The sequence below is a fragment of the Carcharhinus amblyrhynchos genome, chromosome 9 (assembly GCF_965287045.1).
Source record: "Carcharhinus amblyrhynchos chromosome 9, sCarAmb.v2.hapA, whole genome shotgun sequence".
NCBI lineage: Eukaryota > Metazoa > Chordata > Chondrichthyes > Carcharhiniformes > Carcharhinidae > Carcharhinus > Carcharhinus amblyrhynchos.
Genome location: NC_137332.1, coordinates 33,764,382 through 33,789,344, shown reverse-complemented (window position 1 = coordinate 33,789,344; position 24,963 = coordinate 33,764,382). Strand labels below are relative to the sequence as shown.

General features: G+C 42.8%; 1 protein-coding gene across 2 annotated transcripts; it reads right to left on the bottom strand.

The window, feature by feature from the left end:
* Positions 1-1,663: 1,663 nt before the first annotated feature.
* Positions 1,664-19,116, bottom strand: tmem69 (transmembrane protein 69). 2 transcript variants are annotated; one of them, XM_080195422.1, is made up of 3 exons: positions 19,033-19,116; positions 9,324-9,384; positions 1,664-3,448 (listed from the first exon to the last, which is right to left on the bottom strand). In XM_080195422.1, the coding sequence occupies exons 2-3, from the start codon at positions 9,366-9,368 to the stop codon at positions 2,738-2,740; spliced, it is 756 nt and encodes a 251-aa protein (XP_080051548.1). In that variant the 5' UTR covers positions 9,369-9,384; positions 19,033-19,116; the 3' UTR covers positions 1,664-2,737. The 2 variants fall into 2 exon arrangements, with proteins under 2 accessions (XP_080051548.1, XP_080051549.1); XM_080195423.1 differs by lacking the exon at positions 19,033-19,116 and adding an exon at positions 6,769-7,029 and having other exon boundaries at positions 9,324-9,386.
* Positions 19,117-24,963: the final 5,847 nt, after the last annotated feature.

Genomic DNA, 24,963 nt, shown 5'->3' with positions numbered 1-24,963 from the left:
CAAAAATGTCAATACTGCAAAACAGAATATTTTTAAAAATTCTTTCTTCAAGAACTGTTACAGTTGGGAATTTTTACACTCGCTGTGCTTAAATTTAACAGCAGTAACCACTCCAGTAAATAAGCTAGACTGCTTAACAAACCAGCATGTTTATCCATAACTACACCATACAAATATAGCAGAGTGGCACAGTGGTTTGTACTGCTGTCTCACAGTACCAGGGACCTAGGTTCAATTCTGACCTTGGGTGACTGCGTGGAGTTTAACAGTCTCCAGTATCTGCCTCCCAGTGTTCTGGTTTCCTCCCATACACCAAAGATGTGCAGGTGAGCTGAAGGGGCCATGGTAAATTTCTCCTTTACCCAAAGATGTGTAGGTTAGGGGGAACTTAGTGGGGTAAATGCACAAGGTTATGGGGATAGGGCAGGGGGTGGGCAAATGCACAAGGTTATGGGGATAGGGCAGGGGGTGGGCAAATGCACAAGGTTATGGGGATAGGGCAGGGGGTGGGCAAATGCACAAGGTTATGGGGATAGGGCAGGGGGTGGGCAAATGCACAAGGTTATGGGGATAGGGCAAGAGGTTCTGCTCTATTACCTTGCAGCATGACATTGGCTATTTTAAGGAACACTAATTCCTTACATAAGTCTCTGTTCTGTGCAAGTGTGAATAAATAAAGCAATAGGAAGCTCATGGGCCCAGAGTTCTCTAGCAAAATGCCCATCATTAATCATAGCCCTGACCTGACCTATATTGTCATGCATAACAAACTGACAATCTCAGGAGGTCGATCTGTTAAGTGCTTGATATTAAATTAGATGGTATTATTTGTTGATACAAAATTTGAATATCACTAAACAGTGATATGGTCTTGAATTCAGCAGAACAGCCCTCGAAAAATAGCAGCTGTAATGGGGAAAGTATAAGATGGGAGTGTATTTAGGTTGGCAGGTGGATTCTGGTGGAGGCAGCATTGAAATCTGTTCCCTCAAGATTTGAAAGCGGTGTGAAGTAGTAACACAAGTGGGATTCTCCACCAACAAATGAGCAATGTGGTATATAAACCTTAATGCTAGTGTGATACCAGGTGCAAAGGGCAGACAATCCACCAATTGCTGCAATGAATCAAACACCAAGTCCCTCTGCCTATCAGACCACACCCAATCAGCCCATGCTGGCAAAATTAAAAAATGATTCTGCAATTGGACAACACCTAGAAAACAATTGATCATGCTAAGAATTACATTCTTCAACGTAATTTTCAGTGGATGTTGGACTTGTGGTGTGGCTTACTTACAGATGCTAGAAGCCACATGTTCATAGAAACGTGGAAGATAGAAGCAAAAAAAAAAAACCCTTTCAGCCTTTCATTCCTTACCATCATGACTGATCATCCAACTTGATACCTCATCCTGCTTTTTCCCCATAACCTTTGATCCCATTTGCCTCAAGTGCTATATCCAGCTGCCTCTTGAATATATTCAATGTTTTGGCATCAACTACTTCTATAGCTCACCATTTTTCGGGTGAAGAAATGTCTCCTCACCTCCATCCCAGATGAATCCTCAGATTGTGACCCCTGGTTTGACTCTCCCACCATCAGGAACATCCTCCCTGCATCTACCCTGTTAGAATTTTAAGTCTCTTGAGATTTCTTCCCCCCCCCCCCGCCAACACTCATCCGTCTGAACTCAAACGAAAACAATCCTACCCTCAACAATCTCTCCTCATACATCAGTCCCACCATCCCTGGAATCAGCCTGGGAAACCTTAGCTGCACTTCCTTGAGAGCAAGAACATCCTTCCTCAGAAAAGGAGATCAAAATTGCACACAATACTCTAGGTGTGGCCTCACCAACACCCTGTATAATTACAACAACACATCCCTGTTCCTATACTCAAAATCACTCGCAGTGAAGGCCAACATGCCATTGGCGTTCTTTACTGCCTGCTACAGTGACTGGTGCACAAGGACACCCAGGTCCTTTTGCACACTCCCCTCTCCCAATTTACAGCCACTCAGGTAGTAATCTGCCTTCTGTTCACACAAGGTCCTGTCTTTTGCTGACAGAAGGATCATGTCCACACATTGCATAAAATGGAAGTTTAGACAACAGTCATTCCCTGATTTGTTATTTAGAGCAAGGCCTTGAAAAGTCCACTCACTGATGAACCAACACTGTCTTTTTGTGCAGTGTCACTATTGCTTCCCCTGTTACTGTTCCTAATTTCTTGCGGGCTATCCTGATGAACACAAGACTTTCAGCTGTATGTCAGGTTAACTGCCTAACTGATTCATATCCAGTTATGTAGCAAACAATCAAACCATGCACACAATAACATTCTGCTACTATATACACATTTGCAAATATTACAGCCAGGCTATTTCTTACATTGAACCAGTTTGCTTAAAACTAGCAATAAATTCCTTTAACCGTGTGAAATTATAGCCAGTAATAAAGAAGCCAATGGATAAACTTTGACATAAAGACCTCTGTTCAGCATTCACTACTATTTTTTTTCTGCGCTAGGTCACAATATTAACAATACATGATCAGTTTAAAGCAAAAACAAAACACAGAAGGAACAACGTACAAGTTAATTCGACTTCTTTTCAATGGTTAGATTTTCAAAAAGGTGACAGCTATGAATTAGTTGTTTGTGTACACTCTGCATTCTTTTATTACATGTACTCTCTGCCACTACCCAATTTAAAAAAAAATCAACTTCTATGATTTTATTTTCTATCTGACACAAGCTTTTTCACAGGATATGTATTTTTGATTACCATTGTGGCAACTAAGGAGAATGTTGCTACCACAGTTAGCACTGTTCGAAGAGCTCTGAACCAACTTGGATAACCTGGGAGTAAAGCTAAGTCATAATGCAATGCTATGCCGAGACCCATGATGATCAGAACTGCTGCTTCGGTGAGATTATCGTGGAACAGTAGGGCTATCCATGCTAGCAAGGAAGGAACAACACTATTTCCCAGATTCAACCAATCAGGTTTTGCGGGGCTGCTGTCTGGAATTGAAAATCCCCAACGTGCTCCTCCAAGGAAAGAAAGAATTGTTGCTCCATATGCAATTTGGGCAAAAGCTAGTTCAGGGAAATATGTCTCTGTTATGGCCATTATGAGAGGAGCTGATACAAAAGGAATTAATCCACCATAGCCAAGGTAGAGGGCAGGTTTGGGACTGTTCTTCAGTTCTCTGAAATCATATCTTATTAAGTCTAATTCACGTTTCTCTGGTTCCTCCACTTTTTTTATCTTGAATGCTTGATAGGACATGTGAAAACAGCTTGTTTGAGTCCAGAGAGATGCAGATCTTTGCAAGTACTTGATGTTTTGATGTGTCATAAATTTCCTTTGCAGACAAGAGTTCAATAAGTTATAGGATGTAATATTTCTTGATCCCTTTGGAAACTGCGATAATTTTTGAACCTGTAGTATAGAATAACAATTATCAATACAATGCATATGTGTAACATACACTGTACCCAGAGTTTATTGTAGAAGCTACAATACTGTAAACATTGCCAGATATACTGATGTCCTAAACACAAAAAAATGTAACACAATCAATAATGTGACTTATATCGGTGATCTGAGAGGACTGGATAATTTACCTGGCCAGTGTATGAATCAGATTAATGCCAACAGCACATGTTTGATTCCTGTTCTGGTTGAGGTAGACTTGAGAACTATTCCTGAAAGTGGACAGCAATAACAAATGACCACTGACAAGAGAATGGCTCAAGATAAAGCATCAGAGACAGTGAACCAAGGACTTACCTTCCGGCAGAACGCACTTGAATTATTTAGTCCCATGTTGTTGTAATTATATAGGGTGGTGTGTGGGGGGCGGGGGGGAACCTAATCCTCGACTAACTAAATTTTCAAAGATACATTATTTTTCTTGTGTGAGTAGGAGGAATAACTATTCAGATTCCTAACCATGACAAATTAAATTTAAAGAAATGGACTCAGTGACAATTAAAATTATACAATGCTATTTCTCAGGTCTTCTACACTTTGATTCAATCAGATTTAAATGATTGGGTTGTCACATTTACAAGTTCTGCTTACATTTGACTAGGATGCTGCATTATATCAAAACATACATTAACAAGACAGGAGAAAGTGTTTTTTCCATGCATACCATAAAGCAGCATTAGATTGTTGTATGTACTATCCTAGCATGCAGCTCTATGATAAACAAGTTGCTGCTAATGTTTCAGCCCAATGTGCCATCCCACATTAAATGGCAAACAAATTACTTGTTCCAATAAAGTTTGATTCTTAAGCATCTCCAACTGACTAGTTTAAGAGCAGGATGGGTTTGCCTTTCCCCGTCATTCCTACCTTCCTGTTGAAAGTGCTAACCTTTAATGGACAATGGCTACATAGATGAGATACTTATCTCACCCAAATGATCATTCTTCATGTATAAATCAATATTACAAGCTTGTCAGATTCTGCCTTTACTTGATATCAACACACATACACTTTTTACTGTTAGTCACAAGATGTCAATCAGGAACAAATTTCTAACTGTTTTCACTTCATTACTCAGACCAAATTCAAAGCCCTAAATGCCAAACTGGTTATCTCAGTACTTGGGATCTTTGTGAGGTTGCATGTTTTTTGATTTGATTTATTGTCAAATGTATTAGTACACAGTGAAAAGTATTGTTTCTTGCACTATACAGACAAAGCATTCCATTCATAGAGAAATGAGAGAGTGCAGAATATAGTGTTACAGTCATAGTTGGGTATAGAGAAAGATCAACATAATGCAAGGTAGGTTCCCTCAAATCTCTGTTGGCAGCAGGGAAGAAGCCGTTCTTTAGTCAACTAGTACGTGACTTCAGACTTTTGTATCTTTTTCCTGACGGAAGAAGGTGTTAGAGAGTATGTCCGGGGTGAGTGGGATCCTTAATTATGCTGGCTGCTTTGCCGAGGCAGTGGGAAATGTAGTGTTAATGCATGGGAAGACAGTTTGCATGATGGATTGGGCTACATTTACGATCTTTTGTAGTTTGTTTATACACGGGGCAATGTGTTTACAATTAAGCACACAGGTCATCTGTGGTTCTATAGTTCTGTATTCCAAGTGATCTATATGTTGTGATCATCCATTTTGGTAGGAACAACAACAAAACAGACTATTATTTAAATGGTAAAAAATTGTAACATGCTGCTGTGCAGAGGGATCTGGGTATCCTTGTGCAAGAATCACAAGGAGTTGGTTTGCAAGTGCAGCAGGTAATTAAGAAAGCAAATGGAATTTTATCCTTCATTGCTAGCGGGATGGAGTTTAAAAACAGCGAGGTTATGTTGCAGCTGCATAAGGTGCTGGTGAGGCCACACCTGGAATACTGTGTATAGTTTTGGTCACCTTCCTTGAGAAAGGATATACTGGCACTGGAGGTGGCGCAGAGGAGATTCACTAGGTTGATTCCGGAATTGAGAAGATTGGCTTATGAGGAGAGACTGAGTAGACTGGGGCTATACTCATTAGAATTCAGAAAAATGAGGGGAGATGTTATTGAAACATGTAAGATTACGAAGGGAATAGATAAAGATAGAAGCAGGGAAGTTGTTTCCACTGATGGGTGAAACCAGAACTAGGGGGCATGGCCTCAAAATAAAGTGGAGCAGATTTAAGACTGAGTTGAGGAAGAACCTTCCACAAGGGGTTACGAATCTGTGAAATTCCCTGCCCAGTGAAGCAGTTGAAGCTAACTCATTGAATGTTTTTAAAGGCAAGGATAGATACATTTTTGAACAGTAAAGGAATTAAGAGTTATGGTGAGCGGGCAGGTAAGTGGAGCTGAGTCCTCAAAAAGATCAGCCATGATCTTATTGAATGGCAGAGCAGGCTGAAGGAGCTAGATGGCCTTACTCCTTCTTCTAGTTCTTATGTTCTTATATTTACAAGTCAGTTTTTACGTGTTACGTCAATGATACTCAACTTTCTGCTACCCTGATTCTACCATTGCTACCAAGCGGAGATCAGCAAGACAGTATTCATTCTGTTCAACTCCCACAAGAAACTGCAGCACGGGTATTAATTTCATTTCATAGAATCATAGAATCCTTACAGTGCAGAAGGAAAACATTTGGCCCATCAAGTCTGCTTTGATCACAATCCCACCCATGCCCTATTCCCATAACCCCAAGTATTTACTCTAGCCAGTCCGCCTGACGCTAAGGAACGATTTATCATGGCCAACCCACACATCTCTGGACTGTGGGAGGAAACCAGAGCACCCGGAGGAAACCCACACAAACATTTCATTAAATATTTGCTTCAAGCTGGATCCACAAAGATTTTAAAATTCTTACAATAGTTTTTCAAAACATTATAAGTAGATTGCTGTAAAGCCACGTAATCATCTTCCATCCTGCAGTTCGACTATTGTGGCAAAGCTTGTATCCATCATGGCAGTACAACCTGAGATTCTTTCCCCAAATTTATTGACCAATTTACATCTTTCCCTGCATTCTAAAGCCTCCTAGAAATTTGCCTTCTGCTCACTCCTGACTTCTCAAAGAGTTCCACTTTAGGCTTGATATGCCCCAGAGTAGCTAGCTGTTGAATGCTTGTTACATAAAAGCCAGTATGTAAGATTAAGTTATTGCTGCTGGTTCTTAAGATGGTTCTCTTGCCAGAGGTAATCAAATTTTCCTTTGGGTAGTAGGAAGCAATGAAAAAATAAATCACAACAAAGCCCTCTCATTCTGTGACATGCACTTACCGAGGAATTTCCGATGTGATTTGTTCTGAACAACTATTTCTCACGACATTGATGACTTCAGAAGTTCCTGCAGTTGCAACTATTTCACTTGCTGATCTTCCTCCTCACCCCATCACATCCCAGTATTAGCATTTTTATTATTGGTTGAAATTTTTTGTACTGAACCGAATCAGCCACGTACTATAGCTATTAACAGCTGGTTAGAAACTGGAATTCAGAGGTGAATAACTCACCTCTGACTTCCCAAAAACTGTCCACCGTCTGCAAAACACAAGTTAGGAATGTCAGAGATCCACATCATAGAAACAGGCCCTTCGGCCCAACTTGTCCATGTCATCCCCTTTTTAACCACTAAGCTAGTCCTAACGGCCTGTGTTTGGCCCATTTCCCCCTAGACCCATCTTACCCATGTAACTCTCTAAACACTTTTTAAAAGACAAAATTGTACCCACCTCTACTACTACCTTGCTCCAGACACTCACGACCCTGCGTGTGAAAAATTGCCCCTCTGGACCCTTCTGTATCTCTCCCCTCCCACTTTAATCTATGCCCTCTAGTTTTAGACTCCCCTACCTTTGGGAAAAAATACTCACTATGTAGCTGACCTATGCCCCTCATTATTCTATAAACTTCTATAAGATCACCCCTAAGCGTCCTACGCGCCAGAGAAAAAAGTCCCAGTCTATCCAGCTTCTCCTTATAATTAAAATCATCAAGTCCCGGTTGTATTTTTTTTGCACTCTTTCTAGTTTAATAACATCCTTTCATTAATTGGGTGGCCAGAACTGCACACAGTATTCCAAGTGTGGCCGTACCAATGTCTTGTAAAACTTCACATTCAACGTTCTGACCAATGAAACCAAGCATATCAAATGCCTTCTTCACCACTCTGTCCATCTGTGACTCCACTTTCAAGGAACTATGAACCTATACCCCTACATCTTTGTTTTGTAATTCACCTTAGTGCCCTACCATTAACTGAGTAAGTCCTGCCCTGGTTCGATCGACCAAAATGCATCACCTTGCATTTATCTAAATTAAACTCAATTTGCCCTGTCAGCCCACTGACCCAATTGATCAAAATCCTGTTGCAATCTTCACTGTCCACTATGCTACCAATCTTGGTGTCATCTGCAAACTTATTAACCATGCCTGCGTGACATAATATTCTCTATTTGTTTGGATGAGAACAGTTTCAACAAGTTGGGGTGGCACAGTGGTTAGCACTGCTGCCTCACAACACCAGGGACCTGGGTTGAATTCTGGCCTCAGGTGACTGTGTGGAGTTTGCACATTCTCCCTGCGTTTGCACGGATTTCCTCCGGGTGCTCCGATTTCCTCCCACAGTCCAAAGATGTGCAGGTTAGGTTGATTGGCTGTGCTAAATTGATCCTAGTGTCAGGGGATTAGCAGGGCAAATACTTGGGGTAATGGGGATAGGGCCTGGATGGGATTGCTGGCAGTGTAGACTCAATGTGCCAAATAGCGTCCGGCACTGTAGGGATATTAAGAAGCTCAACATCATCCAGGACAAAGCAGCCTGCTTGATTGTCCCCTCCCCCCCCCCCCCTCACCCACCTTAAACAATAACTCCCTCCACTGCTGATGCACAGTGATAGCAGTGAGTACTACCTCCAAGATGCATTGCAGCAAGTCACCAATGTTCTTTCAACAGCACCTTCCAAACTCCCAATCTCTACCACCTAGGACAAGGGCAGCAGGTACTTGGGAATACCTTCACCTACAAGTCCCGCTCCAAGCCACACACAATCCTGACATGGAACAATATTGCCATTTCTTCACTGTCACTGGGTCAAAAATCCCAGAATTCACTTCCTTAGCATTGTGGGTACGTGCACCAGATGTATGGCAGTTTTTGAAGATATCTCACCGCCAGCTTCTCAACAGTAATTGGGGATGGGCATAAAACATCACGTGAAAGAATAAAAACACTCCTAAAAAGAATGAACAATATACTTTTAGATTGTCAAGTGCCTTGATTTTGATTCATCAGCAGTTAGAATTAAAATTCAGATTTATATTTGTCTTTTGAATATGCCTTTATCAAAACGGAGTTATTACAGGAATCCAGGTGACTTCCAAAAAGGGAACACTGTGGCAAAGTGACTAGCATTGTTGCCTCATAGCATCAGGGACCCGGGTTTGATTCAGGACCTGATCAGTGTGTGGAACTTGCGTGTTCTCTTCATGTCTGCATGGACTGCCTCCGCGTGCTCCGGTTTCCTTCCACACTCCAAAGATGTGGATAAGGTTGATTGGCCATGCTAAAATTGACCCTGTTATCATGTGGATTAGCAAGGTAAATGTATGGGGTTATGTGAATCAGGCTGGGTGGGATTGTGGTCAGTACAGACTCAATAGGCTGAATGAGCTCCTCCTGTACTGCGGAGATTCTATGATTCCATTTTGATTTTAGCTCTCTTGGGCTATATTGTCTTCTCTTTTATGTTTACAATTGCAACACTTAAGAGTGCTCTCAAATCTAGTTTGTGTAGTTTCAACAAGTATATTCTTTAAACATGGTCGACACTTACTTTGCTAGTTATTTGAAAGCATCGCCTCAGCAAGAAAGCAAACATCTTCAGGGCAGGACACCTGCAAAAAAAAATGACATAAAATTTTAAAATAAGACTATCAATAGAGTTAAAGGTAAGAGAATGTTTTGGAATTGAATTAAATCAGGTAGAGAAACCTGATGGCCTTTCATCCTCGATAATAATCATTAATTTAAATTCAGTCATGTTTGGGCCAAAACAGTTTTAATTTAAATATTTGTAATGTGGTCACTACTTGTCAAGAAAAAAATGTATTCCTTGTTCTATAATTCTCAGCCTTGTAATTAACTGCCTGTGTGCTGTTTCTCCATTTTCAATTCTTAACTTTTATTTTGAAAATGTTGTTTTGATGCTAGTTTGAAATTACTATTTTGTACTGAACTCCCCTGATGGGAACAACACAGAGGACCATTCAAGCAACAATACAGATATAACTGCAAGCATATCTTAATGAGGAAATTCTACCCAAAAATCAAGTTACCATTATAATGTCTTCCTCATTCTTAAAATGAAAGTATCTCTACAAAGTGCTGAAACACGTCTGGGTAATGACAGCAGATGTCAAAATAGATAGAAATGTTAGCCTCGGGGAAGCATTTTAGGAAATACTGGGAGTCTCACATGATGGCATTCTTACTCTTGCCATTCTTGTAAGATGTTGAATGACAGAAGCCTCCATTCCCTACATGCACTCAATTCACAGTTGTAAAGCCCAAAGCAGCTGGATCACTGTTGCAAGCAAACATTAAATTTGCAACTGACATCAGTGTTTGTACAAAGACTGTTATCTTGAGAACTCCTGCAGCATGTAGATTGTGTGCATTGAAACAACAGCTACTGGTCTCATTTGCTCATTTATATTTCCTGGCTTCAATTGTAATTCTCAGTTCAGTCTGTTGCCTCGAGTAAAAAAAGTTGTGGGTTCAAGTCCTACATGAGAGACTTGAGCACACAATCCTGGCTGGCACCTCAAGTGTGGTCCTAAGGGAGTACTAACTTTTAGATTAAACATTGAATTGTTGCCCCATCTGCCCTCTTCAGTGGATAATGCAGATCCCACAACAGTACGCAAAGAATAGAAGTGCAGGGAAGTTTTGGTGGCAATGACTTGGCCAATGTTTATCCCTGAGCCATCATAGCATCCGTACAGTGCAGGAGGCAATTCGGCCCATCGAGTCTGCACCAACCCTCCAAAGGAGCATCCTGCCTATGCTCTGCCCCATTCCCGTAATACCGACATTGATCATGGCCAAGCCAGTTAAGCGATGTGTCATTGGACTGTGGGAGGAAACCAGAGCACCCAGAGGAAACCCATTCAGACACTGAATGAATGTGCAAACTCCATACAGTCATCCAAAGCCAGAATTGAACCTGGGTCCCTGAGGTTGAGAGGCAGCAGTGCTAACCGTTGTTGCTATATCTGTTCATTTATAATCTCAATCTCTCAGCTGGTTTGCACATTGTGGCCAAAATAGATGCAACGTGCTAACAGGTAAACAATAGCCAAAGGGAATTGGGAGTCATTTATTTCCCACATCCCATGCCAGCTTGTGGCTTTACAGGTAACAAAACAAAATGCTCATTGAGTAATCAGCGAAGTACTACAGCCAAACAATATCTAAAATATTGCAACTGCTGGAAATATAATACTAAAATCAAAAATGCTGGAAATACTCAGCATGTTGAGCAGCACACAGAGAGCAAAAATTGATCCTTTGGACATTAATCTTTCCTCAGAATTAGAAGATATCAGTGGTTTGGTATAGAGAACTTGAGTAACACTGAAAAAAGAGACATGCCAAAGCTGTTTTGGACTCATCAAGATACTTCGCAAGAATACCCATGTTGGGGAAACAACAACTTTACACTGGATGAGAAGAGTGTTGATAGTTGGCAAGTGGACCCTGATTGGTAGGGGCATTATTCTGTAGAATCTATTCTTTGCAGACAGAAAGAACAGGTAGACACATGGTGCCTGTTTCAGCTAAACAAAATAAGTGATAGTCATTCGCTCACTCATTCTTCAGGGCAATGCCTTGATCAGATCACAGAAAACCTACAGTGCAGAAAGAGGCCATTCGGCCCATCGAGTCTGCACTGACCACAATCCCACCCAGGCCCCATCTCCACATATTATCAACTAATCCCTCTAACCTACACAACCCAGGACACTGAGGGGCAATTTAGCATGGCCAATTAACCTAACCCGCACATCTTTGGACTGTGGGAGGAAACCCACGCAGACACAGGGAGGATGTACAAACTCCACACAGATAGTGACCCAAGCCAGGAATCGAACCCAGGTCCCTGGAGCCGTGAAGCAGCAGTGCTAACCACTGTGCTACCGTGCAGCCCATCAGGGTCAAGATGCCTGGTTTAAATTTCAACAATGTCTGGCAGTTAACTGTAAGAAATCATCAACTGGTCCATTCTTTATGTCTCTTTCAGCGACACAGAAGTATATTTCTGGTGGACTGCATTTAAAAAGGAAGAGAAAAGGAAAGGATACAAAGTATACAATAGAATGACTTGTAAAGTATTTCAGTAGAGATGGTTAAATGGCAGAAATGATATATGCATGAAGCAAAAAGAGGCACAGTGAAAGAGATATGAATGACATTGGATAATATGTGAATGGATTATTAGAAAAGTAAGCATAAAAAAATTGGCAAAACAGAGCCAGCTGATGGCTAAAAAGTGCAGGTCAACACTAACGATGCAAACCATTATTTTAAAAAATAGTTTTATTTGATTTTTGTCACACATATTAGTATACAGTGAAAAGTATGGTCTCTGTGCACTATTCAGATAAAACATATCACACATAGAGAAGGAAAGGAGACTATGCAAAATGTAGTGTTACAGTCATAGCTAGGGTTTAGACAAAGATCAACTTAGTGTGAGGTAAGTCCATTCAAAAGTCTGATAGCAGCAGGAAAGAAGCTGTTCTGGAGTAGGTTGGTTCATGACTTAAGACTTTTGTACTATTTTCCTGATGGAAGAACATGGAAGATAAAATGTCCAGGGTGCCTGGGGTCCTTAATTATGCTGGCTGCTTTGCCGAGGCAGCAGGAAACGTAGACAGTATCAATGGGTGGAAGGCTGGGCTTTGTACACAACACTTGGTAGTTTCTTGCAGTCTTGGGCAGAGCAAGAGCCTTATCAAGCTGTCATACAACCGGAAAGAATGCTTTCTATGGTGCATGGGTAAAAGTTGGAGAGAGTCATAGCGGATGTGCCAAATTTCCTTAGTCTTCTGAGAAGGTAGAGGCTTTGATGGGTTTTCTTAACTATAGTGTCGGTATGGAGGGACCAGGACAGGTTGGCGGTGACCTGGACACATAGAAGCTTGAAGCTCTGGACCATTTCCACTTCATCACCATTGATGTAGACTGGGAATGTCCTCCACTACGCTTCTTGAAGTCGATGACAATCTCCTTTGTTTTGTTGACATCAAGGGAAAGATTGTCATTGCAGCAGTTCACCAAACTCTCCATCTCTTTCTTGTACTCTGCCTCATCATTGTGAGATCCAACCCACCTCGGTGGTGTCATCAGCAAACTTGCATTACAAAGGCACCGATGTCAGACTCCAATTTATTGCTACAGCTCAGCCTTCAACATCATTATTCTTACAAAACTCATCTCCACACTCCGTGGCCTGGGGCTCAGCTCCTCCCCCTGATGGGGTCGGAGGGGAATTTGGCCAAAGAGTCATAGGTGTATAAAGGAGCATAGTAAGGGGCCGAGGTCACAGCCTTGTGGGGCACTGGTGTTGAGGATTATCCTGGAGGTGGTGTTGTTGCCTATCCTTACTGATTGCAGTCTGCAGGTTAGGAAGTTCAGGATCCGGTCACAGAGGGAGGAGCCGAGCCCCAGGCCACGGAGTGTGGAGATGAGTTTTGTAAGAATAATGATGTTGAAGGCTGAGCTGTAGCAATAAATTGGAGTCTGACATCGGTGCCTTTGTAATCCAAGAGTTCCAGGGCTAAGTAGAGAGCCAGGGAGATGGTGTCAGCTGTGGATCTGTTGTGGCGGGAGCTGAATTGTATGGATCCAGGCAATCTGGGAAGCTAGAATTGATTTGTGCCATGACTAACCTTTCAAAGCACTTCATTATGATGGATGTCAGAGCCACTGGACGATAGTCATTAAGGCACACTACCTGGCTTTGGAACCGGGACGATGGTCATGTTTTGAAGCAGATAGGAACCACAGATTGTTGTAAAGAGAGGTTGAAGATGTCTGCGAATACCCCTGCCAGCTGGCAGGATCTGAGTGCTCATCCAGGTATCCCATCCAGGCCAGTCACTGACCGTGGGTTGACCTTCGAGAAGGCTGCTCTGACATCTGTGAAGGTGACCTCGGATACAGGTTCGTCCGAGGCTCCCAGGGTGGAGGGCGCACTTTTGTTAACCTCTTGCTCAAAACGGACATAGAATGCATTGAGTTCATTGGGGAAGGGTGCATTGGTGCCGGCCATTTTACAAGCCTTCACCTTCTAGCCTGTTACGTCTTGCAGTCGGTGAGCGTCCGTTTGGCTAGCTTGGGACTCCAGCTTGGTCTGGTTCTGTCTTTTAGCATCTTTTATGAATCTCCTTAGATCATATCTGGCTTTTTTGTATAGGTTAGGGTTGCGTATATTGAACGTGAACATTCTTGGGATGCGAACATTGACAATCCCTTACCTTGAGCAGGACATGCTGAGCTACCTACAACTGAGTGTTCTCCTGGGCCATTTCAGAGGCCAGTTAAAAATCAACCACATTGATTTAAAGCTGGGGTCAAAGAAACTAGAAGGAATAGGCCATTCGCCCTTCGAACCTCCATCATTCATTTTGATCTGGCTGATCATCGAATTCAATATCCTGATCCCCCATTTCCCCCCCCAATATCCCTTGATCCCTTTAGTCCCACGAGTTATATCTAATTTCTTCTTGAAACTGCACACAACACTCCAGCTGCGGCCTTACCAATACCCTACACAATTGCAGCAAAATATCCCTATCCCTATATGCAAATTCTCTCATTAAGAAGGCCACATACTATTTACCTTCTTTACTGCCAGCTGTACCTGTGTGCTTACTTTCAGCAACTGATGCACAAGGACTCTAGGGTCCTGCTGAGTATCCACCTCTCTCAATTTACATCCATTTAATAATCTGTCTTTATTATTGCTACCAAAGTGGATAACCTCACAATTATCCACATTATACTGCATTTGCCATGCACATGCCCACACATCCAACCTCTCCAAATCATGCTGAAGCATCTCTCCATCCTTCTCATAGCTCACCCTCCCACCCAACTTTGTATCATCTGCAAATTTGCAAATTATCCATTCAGTTCCCTCTTCTAAATCATTAATATATAATGAGAACAGTTGGGGTCCTAGCACAGATCCCTGTGGAACCTCACTAGTCATTGACTGCCAATCAGAAAAAGACCCATTTATGCCAATTCTTTGTTTCCTATCTGCTAACCAGCTTTCTATCCATCTCAACACATCACCTGCAATCCCACGTGCTTTAACTTTGCATAGTAGTCTGTTATGTGAAACCTTGTCGAAAGCCTTTTGAAAGTCTAAATAAACCACATCTACTGGTTCTTTTCGGTCAACTCTACTAGTTACACCCTCAAAGAATTCCAATAGATTCATCAAACATGATTTCCCTTTTATAAATCCACGCTGACTTTGTCCGATTACACCACTGCTTTCCAAATGCTGAGTTATGAAATCCTTGATAATGGACTTTCGCAACTTCCCCATTATCAACATTAGGCTCACTTGTCTACAGTTCCCTATTTTCTCTTGACCTCCCTTTTTTGTATAGTAGGCTTACATTAGCTACTCTCCAATCTATAGGAACTACTCCAGAGTCCAAAGAATTTTGGAAAATGAATCTACTATTTCACTTCCTGAAGTACTTTGGGATGAAGGTTATCAGGGCCTGGAGATCTACCCACCTTCAATCCCATCAATTTCCCCCAAACCCATTTCTCTACTATTGCTGATTTCCTTTAGTTCCTCACTAAATACGTTTCTTTCAGCACTTCTGGCACATTATTCATGTCTGCCTCTGTGAAGACTGAAGCAAGGTACGAATTTAATTCTTCAGCCATTTCTTTATTCCATGTTATGAATTCTCCTATTTCTGACTGTAAAGGCCCTACATTCACTTCTATCATTCTTCTTCTCTTTACCTATAGAAACTTTGACAGTCAGTTTTTATGTTCCCCATTAGCTTACTTCCATGCTTTATCTTTCCCTTCTTAATTAATCTCTTGATCCTCCTTTGCTGAATTTTAAACTGCTCCCAATCCTCAGGTCAGTTTCTTTTTCTTGCCAATTCATATGCTTCTTCTTTGAACTTGATACAATTTCTAATTTCCCTTGTAAGCCATAGTGTGGCTTCAATTCCCTTTCCACTCTTGCGCCAACCAGGAATAAACAACTTCTGATGTTCATCTGTTCGTTCTTTAGATTCCTGCCATTGCCTGTCCACTGAAGTTCCTTTCAGTCTTGGTTCCCAGTCTATCATGGCCAATTCATGCTTCATACCACTGAAGTTACCTTTGAGATTCAGGACCCTGGTCTCAGAATCAATACATCACGATCCAACTTGATAAAATACTACCACGTTATACGCTAATATTAACAATGTATATTAACAATTTGGAGGAAGGAACTGAAGGCACTGTTGCTATGTTTGTAGATGATACAAAGATATGTAGAGGGACAGGTAGTATTGAGGAAGCAGGGGGACTGCAAAAGGACTTGAACAGGTTAGGAGTGTGGGCAAAAAAATGGCAGGTGGAATACAATGTGGAAAAGGGTGAGGTTATGCACTTTGGAAGGAGGAATGGAGGCATAGACTATTCTCTAAATGGGAAAATGCTTAGGAAATCAGACACACAAAGAGACTTGGGAGTCATCGTTAAGGTTAACGTGCAGGTTCAGTCAGCGGTTAGGAAGGCAAATACAGGGATGTACTTCTGAGGCTGTATAAGACATTGGTCAGACCCCATTTTGGAGTATTGTGAGCAGTTTTGGGCCCCATATCTAAGGAAAGATGTACTGGCCTGGGAAAGGGTCCAGAGGTGCTTCACAAGAATGATCCCTGGAATGAAGAGCTTGTCGGATGAGGAACGGTTGAGGGCTCTGGGTCTGTACTCATTGGAGTTTAAAAGGATGAGGGGGAAGAGTCTTATTGAAACTTTCAGGATACTGCAGGCCTGGATAGAGTGGATCACAGAATCACAGAAACCCTACAGTGCAGAAAGAAGCCCTTTGGCCCATCGAGTCTGCACCAACCACAATCCCACCCAGGCCCTACTCCCATATCCCTACATATTTTACCCACGAATCCCTCTCAACCTATGCATCCCAGGTTACTAAGGGGCAATTTTAGCAAGGCCAATCAACATAACCCACACAACTTTGGACTGTGGGAAGAAACTGGAGAGGATGTTTCCACTAGTAGGAAAAACTAGAACCAGAGGGCACAACCTAAGGCTAAAGAGACAATCGTTTAAAACAGAGATGAGGAAGAATTTCCGTGATCAAGGAGAAAATAGCGAGGCACCTTGAGGAGAATTGTTTGGTAGAGCAGACGCAGCACGGTTTCGTTAAGGGGAAGTCGTGTCTGACGAATTTATTGGAGTTCTATGAGGATGTGTCTAGGGCGGTGGATAGAGGAGAGCCGGTGGATGTGGTCTTTCTTGATTTTCAGAAGGCGTTTGACAAGGTGCCTCACAAGCGGTTATTGCAGAAGGTCAGGGGGCATGGAGTTGGGGGTAGGGTGTTAGCGTGGATAGAGGATTGGCTGTCAAGTAGGAGGCAGAGAGTGGGGGTCAATGGGTGCTATTCGGATTGGCGGTTGGTGACTAGTGGAGTGCCCCAGGGGTCGGTGCTGGGGCCTCAGCTATTCACCATTTATAGAGATGATCTGGAGGAGGGAACCAAGTGTATGGTGTCGAAATTTGCGGATGACACCAAGATTGGTGGAACGGCAAATTGTGTGGAGAGTCTGCAGAAGGATCTAGGTAGGCTGGGCGAATGGGCCAGGAACTGGCAAATGGAATTTAATGTTGGCAAATGTGAAGTTGTCCACTTTGGTAGGAATAATGGTAGGAAGGACTATTACTTACGTGGCGAAAAACTGCAGCAGGCGACGGTGCAGAGGGACCTCAGGGTCCTTGTGCATGAGTCGCAAAAACCCAGCTTGCAGGTGCAGCACGTGGTCAGGAAGGCGAATGGAATGCTGGCCTTCATAGCGAGGGGGATTGAATATAAAAGTAGGGAGGTCTTGCTACAGCTGTATAGGGCATTGGTGAGGCCGCAGCTGGAGTACTGTGTGCAGTTTTGGGCGCCGCACTTACGCAAGGGTATTTTGGCCTTGGAGGGAATGCAGAGGAGGTTTGCCAGGCTGATGCCGGAGTTGAGGGGGTTGAGCTATGAGGAGAGGCTGAATAAACTAGGCTTGTACTCGTTAGAGTTTAGAAGAATGAGGGGAGATCTCATTGAGACATATAAGATGTTGAATGGGATGGATAGGATAGAGGTGGAGAGGCTCTTCCCGCTCAGAAAGGACAGTAGGACTAGAGGGCACAGCCTCAGGATAAAGGGGGGGCGGTTTAGAATGGAGTTGAGGAGGAACTTCTTCACTCAAAGGGTGGTGAATCTCTGGAATTCTCTGCCCGTTGAAGTGGTGGAGGCTGCCTCACTCAATATTTTTAAGATGCGGGTTGATAGGTTTTTGATAGGCAAGGGGATTAAGGGTTATGGGGAGAGGGTGGGAACGTGGAACTGAGCCACGACAGATCAGCCATGATCTTATTGAATGGCAGGGCAGGCTCGAAGGGCTAGATGGCCTACTCCTGCTCCTATTTCTTATGTTCTGAGTCACCTTTTATCAAAGCAACGACACAATAATAACCCTAGTTATTTGATAAGAGAGGGGATTAAGGGTTATGGGGAGAGGGCGGGAAAGTGGAACTGAGCCACGACAGATCAGCCATGATCTTATTGAATGGCGGGGCAGGCTCGAAGGGCTAGATGGCCTACTCATGCTCCTATTTCTTATGTTCTTATGAAAAATATCACTTGGCCAAATACAACATGAACGGATGTGACTGACCTATGATCATGAACTAGGACCCTACCTTAAAATTGACTTGTCAGATCAAGCTTTTGGTTTTCTGCCCTAATTCCTCATGTGGTTTTGTGTCTTTTTTTTTGGTTGATACTGTGGGTAGCATAGTGTTTAGCACTGCTGTCTCACAGTACCAGGAACCCAGGTTTGATTCCTAGCTTGGATCACTGCCTGTGCGGAGCTTGCACATTCTCCCCATGTCTGCATGGGTTTCCTCTGGGTACTCTGGTTTGCTCCCACAATCTGAAAGGCGTGCTGGTTAGGTGCATTGACCAAGCCCCCCTCAGTGTACCCAAACGGATGCCGGAATGTGGTGGCGACTAGGGCATTTTCACAGTAACTTCACTGCAGTGTTAATGTAAACCTACTTGTGACACCAATAAATAAACTTTAAACTGTGAAACGCCTCGGGGTCTTCTACCAGGGTCTTTTGCCAAAGATGCTAATACATATATAGAAAAAAAAACAAAAGTTATTTTTGGAGGTGACTCTGAACAGAAAGAGAAAGAGAATTGAAAAACAACACATGCTCACCTCCGCCGAGAAAACCGACAGAAACCCACGCAAGCTTCAACCCAAATCCCAGACCCCCGGGGAGAGAACGGAAGTCAATGGAACCTGAACAACCTTCTGTTCCGGGTCATCGCCATTCAGCTCCGGGTCGGGGGGCAAACAGGAAGTCGTTCTTCAAAGGAGGTGCGGCTGCTTTCAGTTTCTGCCCCCTGTGTGGCGGCTGGATTGACGCGTAAAACAGGGAAGTGAGCTGGGTCAAAATACCACTTCTACATTGGAGTTCTGGTGCTTTCCCAGGAAGGGGATAATGAGCAGAATCTTTATCCCATCCTAGTTTTAGGTTAAACTGCTAGAAATAAACAAATCTCACAACACCAGGTTAAAGTCCCGGTGTTGTGAGACTTCTTACTGTGTTTACCCCCAGTCCAACGCCGGCATCTCCACATCAGAGATAAACAAACCAGGTCTTTCAGTGTAATCAGTCGCCGGCCCCAAAAACGTTGAAAGGTTTCACCCCCTCTCTGCCTACTGCGGTCCGAGTCCTTCATTTATATTTTCATTTCAGATTTTCAGCATCCTCAATATTTTCCCCCCTCTTGTCTTCAGTTTCATATTGACTACACTGGACAAGTAAGCAGTGGTGGGAGGAACCGACAGGCCAGCAATAGTGTGTGGAATTTTTGGAAAAATCACACAGCTGGGGTCAAAACTTCACCCACCTATAAAGCTCCACAGCGTGGAAAAAGAGGCATAACATGAAAAGTGGTCATTTGATCCAGCTCCCTTATCCGTTTTATCTGTCAATCCACCCTCCATGTAGGTGACACTTAAGGATCACATACGGATTGATTCTGATTTGATTTGATTTATTATTGTCACATGTATTAACATACAGTGAAAAGTATCATTTCTTGCATGCTGTGCAGACAAATCATACCATTGATAGAGAAGGAAATGAGAGCGTGTAGAATGTAGTGTCATAACTGGGGTAGAGAAAGATCAACTTAATGCAAGGTAAGTCCATTCAAACATCTGTCAGCAGCAGGGAAGAAGCTATTCTTTAACTGGTTGATACATGACCTCAGACCTTTGTATCTTTTTCCTGATGAAAGGTGGAAGAGAGAACATCCAGGGTGCATGGAGTCCCTAATTATGCTGGCTGCTTTGCCGAGGCAGCAGGAAGTGTAGACAGATTCAATGGATGGGAGGCTGGTTTGCATGATGGATTGGGCTACATTCATGACCTTTTGTAGTTCCTTGCAGTCTTGGGCAGAGCTGGAGCCATACCAAGCTGTAATACAACCAGAAAGAATGTTTTCTACAATGCATCTGTAAAAGTTGGTGAGAGTCTTAGCTGTAATGCCAAATTTCCTTGCACTTCTGAGAAAGTAGAGGCGTTGGTGGGCTTTCTTAATTATAGTGTTGGCATGGGGGGACCAGGACATGTTCTTGGAGATCTGGACACATAAAAAGTTAAAGCTCTCGACCCTTTCTACTTCATCCCTGTTGATGTAGACAGGGGCATGTTCTCCTTTATGCTTCCTGAAGTTGATGACAAACTCCTTCATTTTGTTGACATTGCGGGAGAGATGATTGTTGCTGCAACAGTTCACCAGATTTTCTGTCTCATTCCTGTACTCGATCTCACCATTGTTTGAGATCCAACCCACTACGGTGATGTCATCAGCAAACTTGAAAATCGAATTGGAGGGGAATTTGGCCCCACAGTCATAGGTGTAGAAGAAGTATAGTAGGGGCTGAGAACACCGCTTTGTGGGGCACTGGTGTTGAGAATGATTGTGAATGAGGTGTTGTTGCCTACGTTTATTGATTGTGGTCTGTGAGTTAGGAAGTTCAGGATCCAATCTCAGAGGGAGGTGCTGAGGCCCAGGGCACGGAGTTTGGAGATGAGTTTTGTGGGAATAATGGTGTTGAAGGCTAAGCTGTAATCAATAAATAGGAATCTGACACAGGTTTCCTTTTATCTAGGTGTTCCAGGGTTGAGTGCAGGGCCAGAGAGATGGCATCTGCTGTGAACCTGTTGCGGCGGTAGGCAAATCTGAGGATCCAGGTAGTTGGGGAGGCTGGAATTGATTTGTGCCATGACTGGCCTTTCGAAGCACTTCATAATGACGGATGTCGGAGCCACTGGCCAATAGTCATTAAGGCATGCTGCTTGGTTTTTCTTAGTTACTGGAATGATTGTGGTCTTCTTCAAGCAGATAGGGACCTCAGATTGTTGTAAAGAGAGGTTGAAGATGTCTGCGAATACTTCTGGCAGCTGATCCGCACTGGATCTGAGCGCTCATCTAGGTGCCCATCTGGACCAGTTGCTTTCCGTTGGTGACCTTCGAGAAAGCTGCTCTGACATCTGCAATGCTCACCCCCAGAACAGGTTTTATCAGGGTAGAGGGCGTGCTCTCGCTGACCTCTTGCTCAAAACAGACATAGAATGCATTGAGCTTATCAGAGAGAGGTGCATTGGAGCTGGTGATTTTACATGCCTTCATCTTGTAGCCTGTTATGTCTTACAGACCTTGCCATAATCGACAGGGGTCGATGTGGCTAGCTTGGCACTCCCGCATGGTCAGGTACTGTCTTTTGGTATCTTTGATGGATCTCCTTGGAATGTATCTGGCTTTCTTGTATAGATCAGGATTGGCCAGGGGTCTCCAGGAATTGCAGATCAATCTCCAGGATTCTGCAATGTATAACTTCAGGCAAAAAAAATCATCAGGACATTAAAAATGATAGTGTTTTTAAAAGAAATCTTCACTTTGCCAGACATAAAAATATTGAAAGTGGGAGGAAAAGGCTATCTGACTGACAGTCAATCATTATCCAATTGGGTAATGAGTCTTTTTTTTCCAATTGGCATAGGCAGGCAATAAATCAGATGGAAATGTTGGCCAACTAATTGCTGGAGCACAGGGCAAGTTATGTAAAGAAACCTCATAGTTGGTGACCTTAATGCCATTCTATTGAGTTAATCACCAATTTATTAAATCATTGGAGTCACATACAGGCTGAACCAGTTGGATTGCAAGCTTCCCTGCCTGAAAGTGCAGCGGTTTATTCAGGAAATGCAAAACAAGTTCCTTCTTCCAAACAAAACTTAATTTAAATTAATGCTATCGGAAGCGTACAAGGACAGAACAGTTTCAAAACAAAGAGGAAATCAATAACCTTGTCATATATAGAGAATACATGATAGGTCTGATTATTTTGAGTTATAACCTGATGTCAAACAAGTCACATTTTAGAAATCAGTTAGGTTATTTTCATTATAAATCCATCCCTGTGTACGGCTAGTAATTATATGCTGGATTACTTGAAATTATTTTAGTTGTGAAAGATGGGAACTGATTTCATCACTATCCTGTGTAAAGTTCCTTTCTGTTTGTACAAGGTAAAAAATCTTTGACAGATAAAACAAAATCATGACTAAATCATTAAACATTTGAAAGCTAAACATTAATATAATTCAACACACTTTCCATTGATAAAATGTAACAGCTTCAGTTGAGAGGTTACATGATTATGGTGAGCATTTAACTTCTGGTTCCAAGTGCAGAAAAACTACAGAAACTCTTGATGTTATTAAATATGTTGAAACACTGAATGATGTCCACAAATAAATTGAGAAAGAAAAATGTTACGATGATTTCAGGCTAGATTGCTTGCTGGAATGAAAGACGTGAGGAATGAAAATAGTAGTTCGTGAAGTTGAGCTGGAAGGGAAAATGGGCTTGCAGGTGCCTGTGGAGAAATTTGTAGCTTAAAATCTTAATTTCAATATGATGAGGAATAAAGATCTATTGTAAGTAAATGGATTCACAGATGGGAGATGAGAGTTAAAAATGTAACCTATGAGAAATCCAAGGTTAGCAAAAATGGAAATATAAACTCGTGATAGAAGTGAGGGTCACATGGATGTGGATAATGCTGAAATGGTAGAATTGTTCTGGTGATGGATAGTATCCAAAGCAGCAAAAAAATTCCTCCATACCCCCAAAATAAAATGCTGTGAGTACTCACCAAGTCAGGCAGCGACTGTGCTCCACATACATTCAACCTGTATTGCTCCCTGCCAAAAGTAAAAAAAAGATGGACATACTGAACAAGTCAGACAGAAAGGAGATTTGCCTTGACAAGTTATCAGAATTGATTCTTGGCTCCTCCACTCAATAAAGCGTGCTGCTGAAATAATGAAACAAAAAACATAGGTCCAATCCTGGGGGCATTACTCAGTCCCCAACTCCACCATGAGGCACTCACTGAGTGCTAAGTAGGCAGCGCGGGCTTGTAGGGCCAAAGAGCCTGTTTCCTGTGCTGTGTTGTTGTTTGTTCATTCCTCAACAAATCTTGTTTTCAGGCGGGTATCAACAGACAGAGCAAAACAATGTTGTCCCATAAATTTACTTTATTCACAAAATCTGTAAAAGCACATGACAAAACATGAAAATTACAGGAAGTGTAATACAATTTGACTTGTCTCCATACATTATGTTCACTATGCAATTGTAATAATCCCGATGTTTACAGAATACATTCCATTTGCGAGCAAAAACATTGCAGATTGAAAAATTACAGAAAGTGCAATAGAATTCAAATTTTCTCCATGCAGGCATGTTCCTCTTTTTTGAGGTGCCTCAATGCAATTTCATGACTCTCAATGTTCATGATATATGTTCCAGGTCAGGCATACTGCCTCAGGAGCACACTTCAAAGGTTCGCAGAGACAAAAATCAGAAAACGCTCTAATAATTCAGCAGGTCTGACAGCATCTGTGGAGAGACAATGGAGCCAACATTTCGAGCCTGGATGACCCTTTGACCGGGCTGATGAAAGATTATCCAGACTTTATTTATTAGTGTCACAAATAAGCTTACATTAACAATGCAATGAAGCTACTGTGAAAATCCCCTAGTCGCCATACTGCAGTGCCTGTTCAGGTACATTGAAAAAAGTCTGACAACACCAGGTTTTAGTCCAACCGATTTATTTGATAATAGACTCACAAGCTTTCGGGGTTAGCCCCTTCGTCAGGTGAACGGAGAGTTCTGGCCTCAGACAGAGCATATAAAGCACAGTTTAGAGATTACTGATTAGAATGCGAATCCTTACACCCAACCTGCTGTTCAAGACCTGAAGTGTCAGCCACTTCAGGTCTTGAACAGCAGGTTAGGTGTAAAGATTCGCATTCTAATCAGTAATCTCTAAACTGTCTGTGCTTTATATGCTCTGTCCGAGGCCAGAACTCTCCATTCACCTGACGAAGGGGCTAACCCCGAAAGCTTGTGAGTCTATTATCAAATAAATCGGTTGGACTAAAACCTGGTGTTGTCAGACCTTTTACTGTGTTTACGCCAGTCCAACGCCAGCATACCCACATCAGGTACATTGAGGCAGACTTTAGCTTGGCCTATGCACCTAACCAGCACATCTTTCAACTGTGGAAGGAAACTGGAGCACCCGGAGGAAACCCAGACGGACACTGGAAGAAGATGCACAGTGACCCGAAGTGGAAATCGGCCCAGGCTCCCTGGCACACGTGAGGTAGCACTGCTAACCACTGTGCTGCCCCCTAGACTCGAAACGTGGGCTCTATTTTCTGGCCACAGATGCTGGCAGACCTGCTGAGATTTTCCAGCATTTTCTGTTTCTTGTTTAACATTCCAGCATCCGCAGTGTTTGGCCTTTAAAATTTTGCAGCCTCCCCGTGTAACACAGAGTTAAAAGAAGGGAGCTGGCTGGATGGACTTCCCCACTACCATGTGTCTACACTTTCCCAGGCATTGATACATACACACACGCGCGCGCGCGCCAACACAAAGCTGGTTGATTGTGACGTCAGAGGGAAGAAGAACGACACGTGACCCGCCCCGATGGCGCGCGGACGCCGCCTTCCGTGTTTTGGTGGGATCCTTGCGCGCGCGCGTGCGGGAGGAG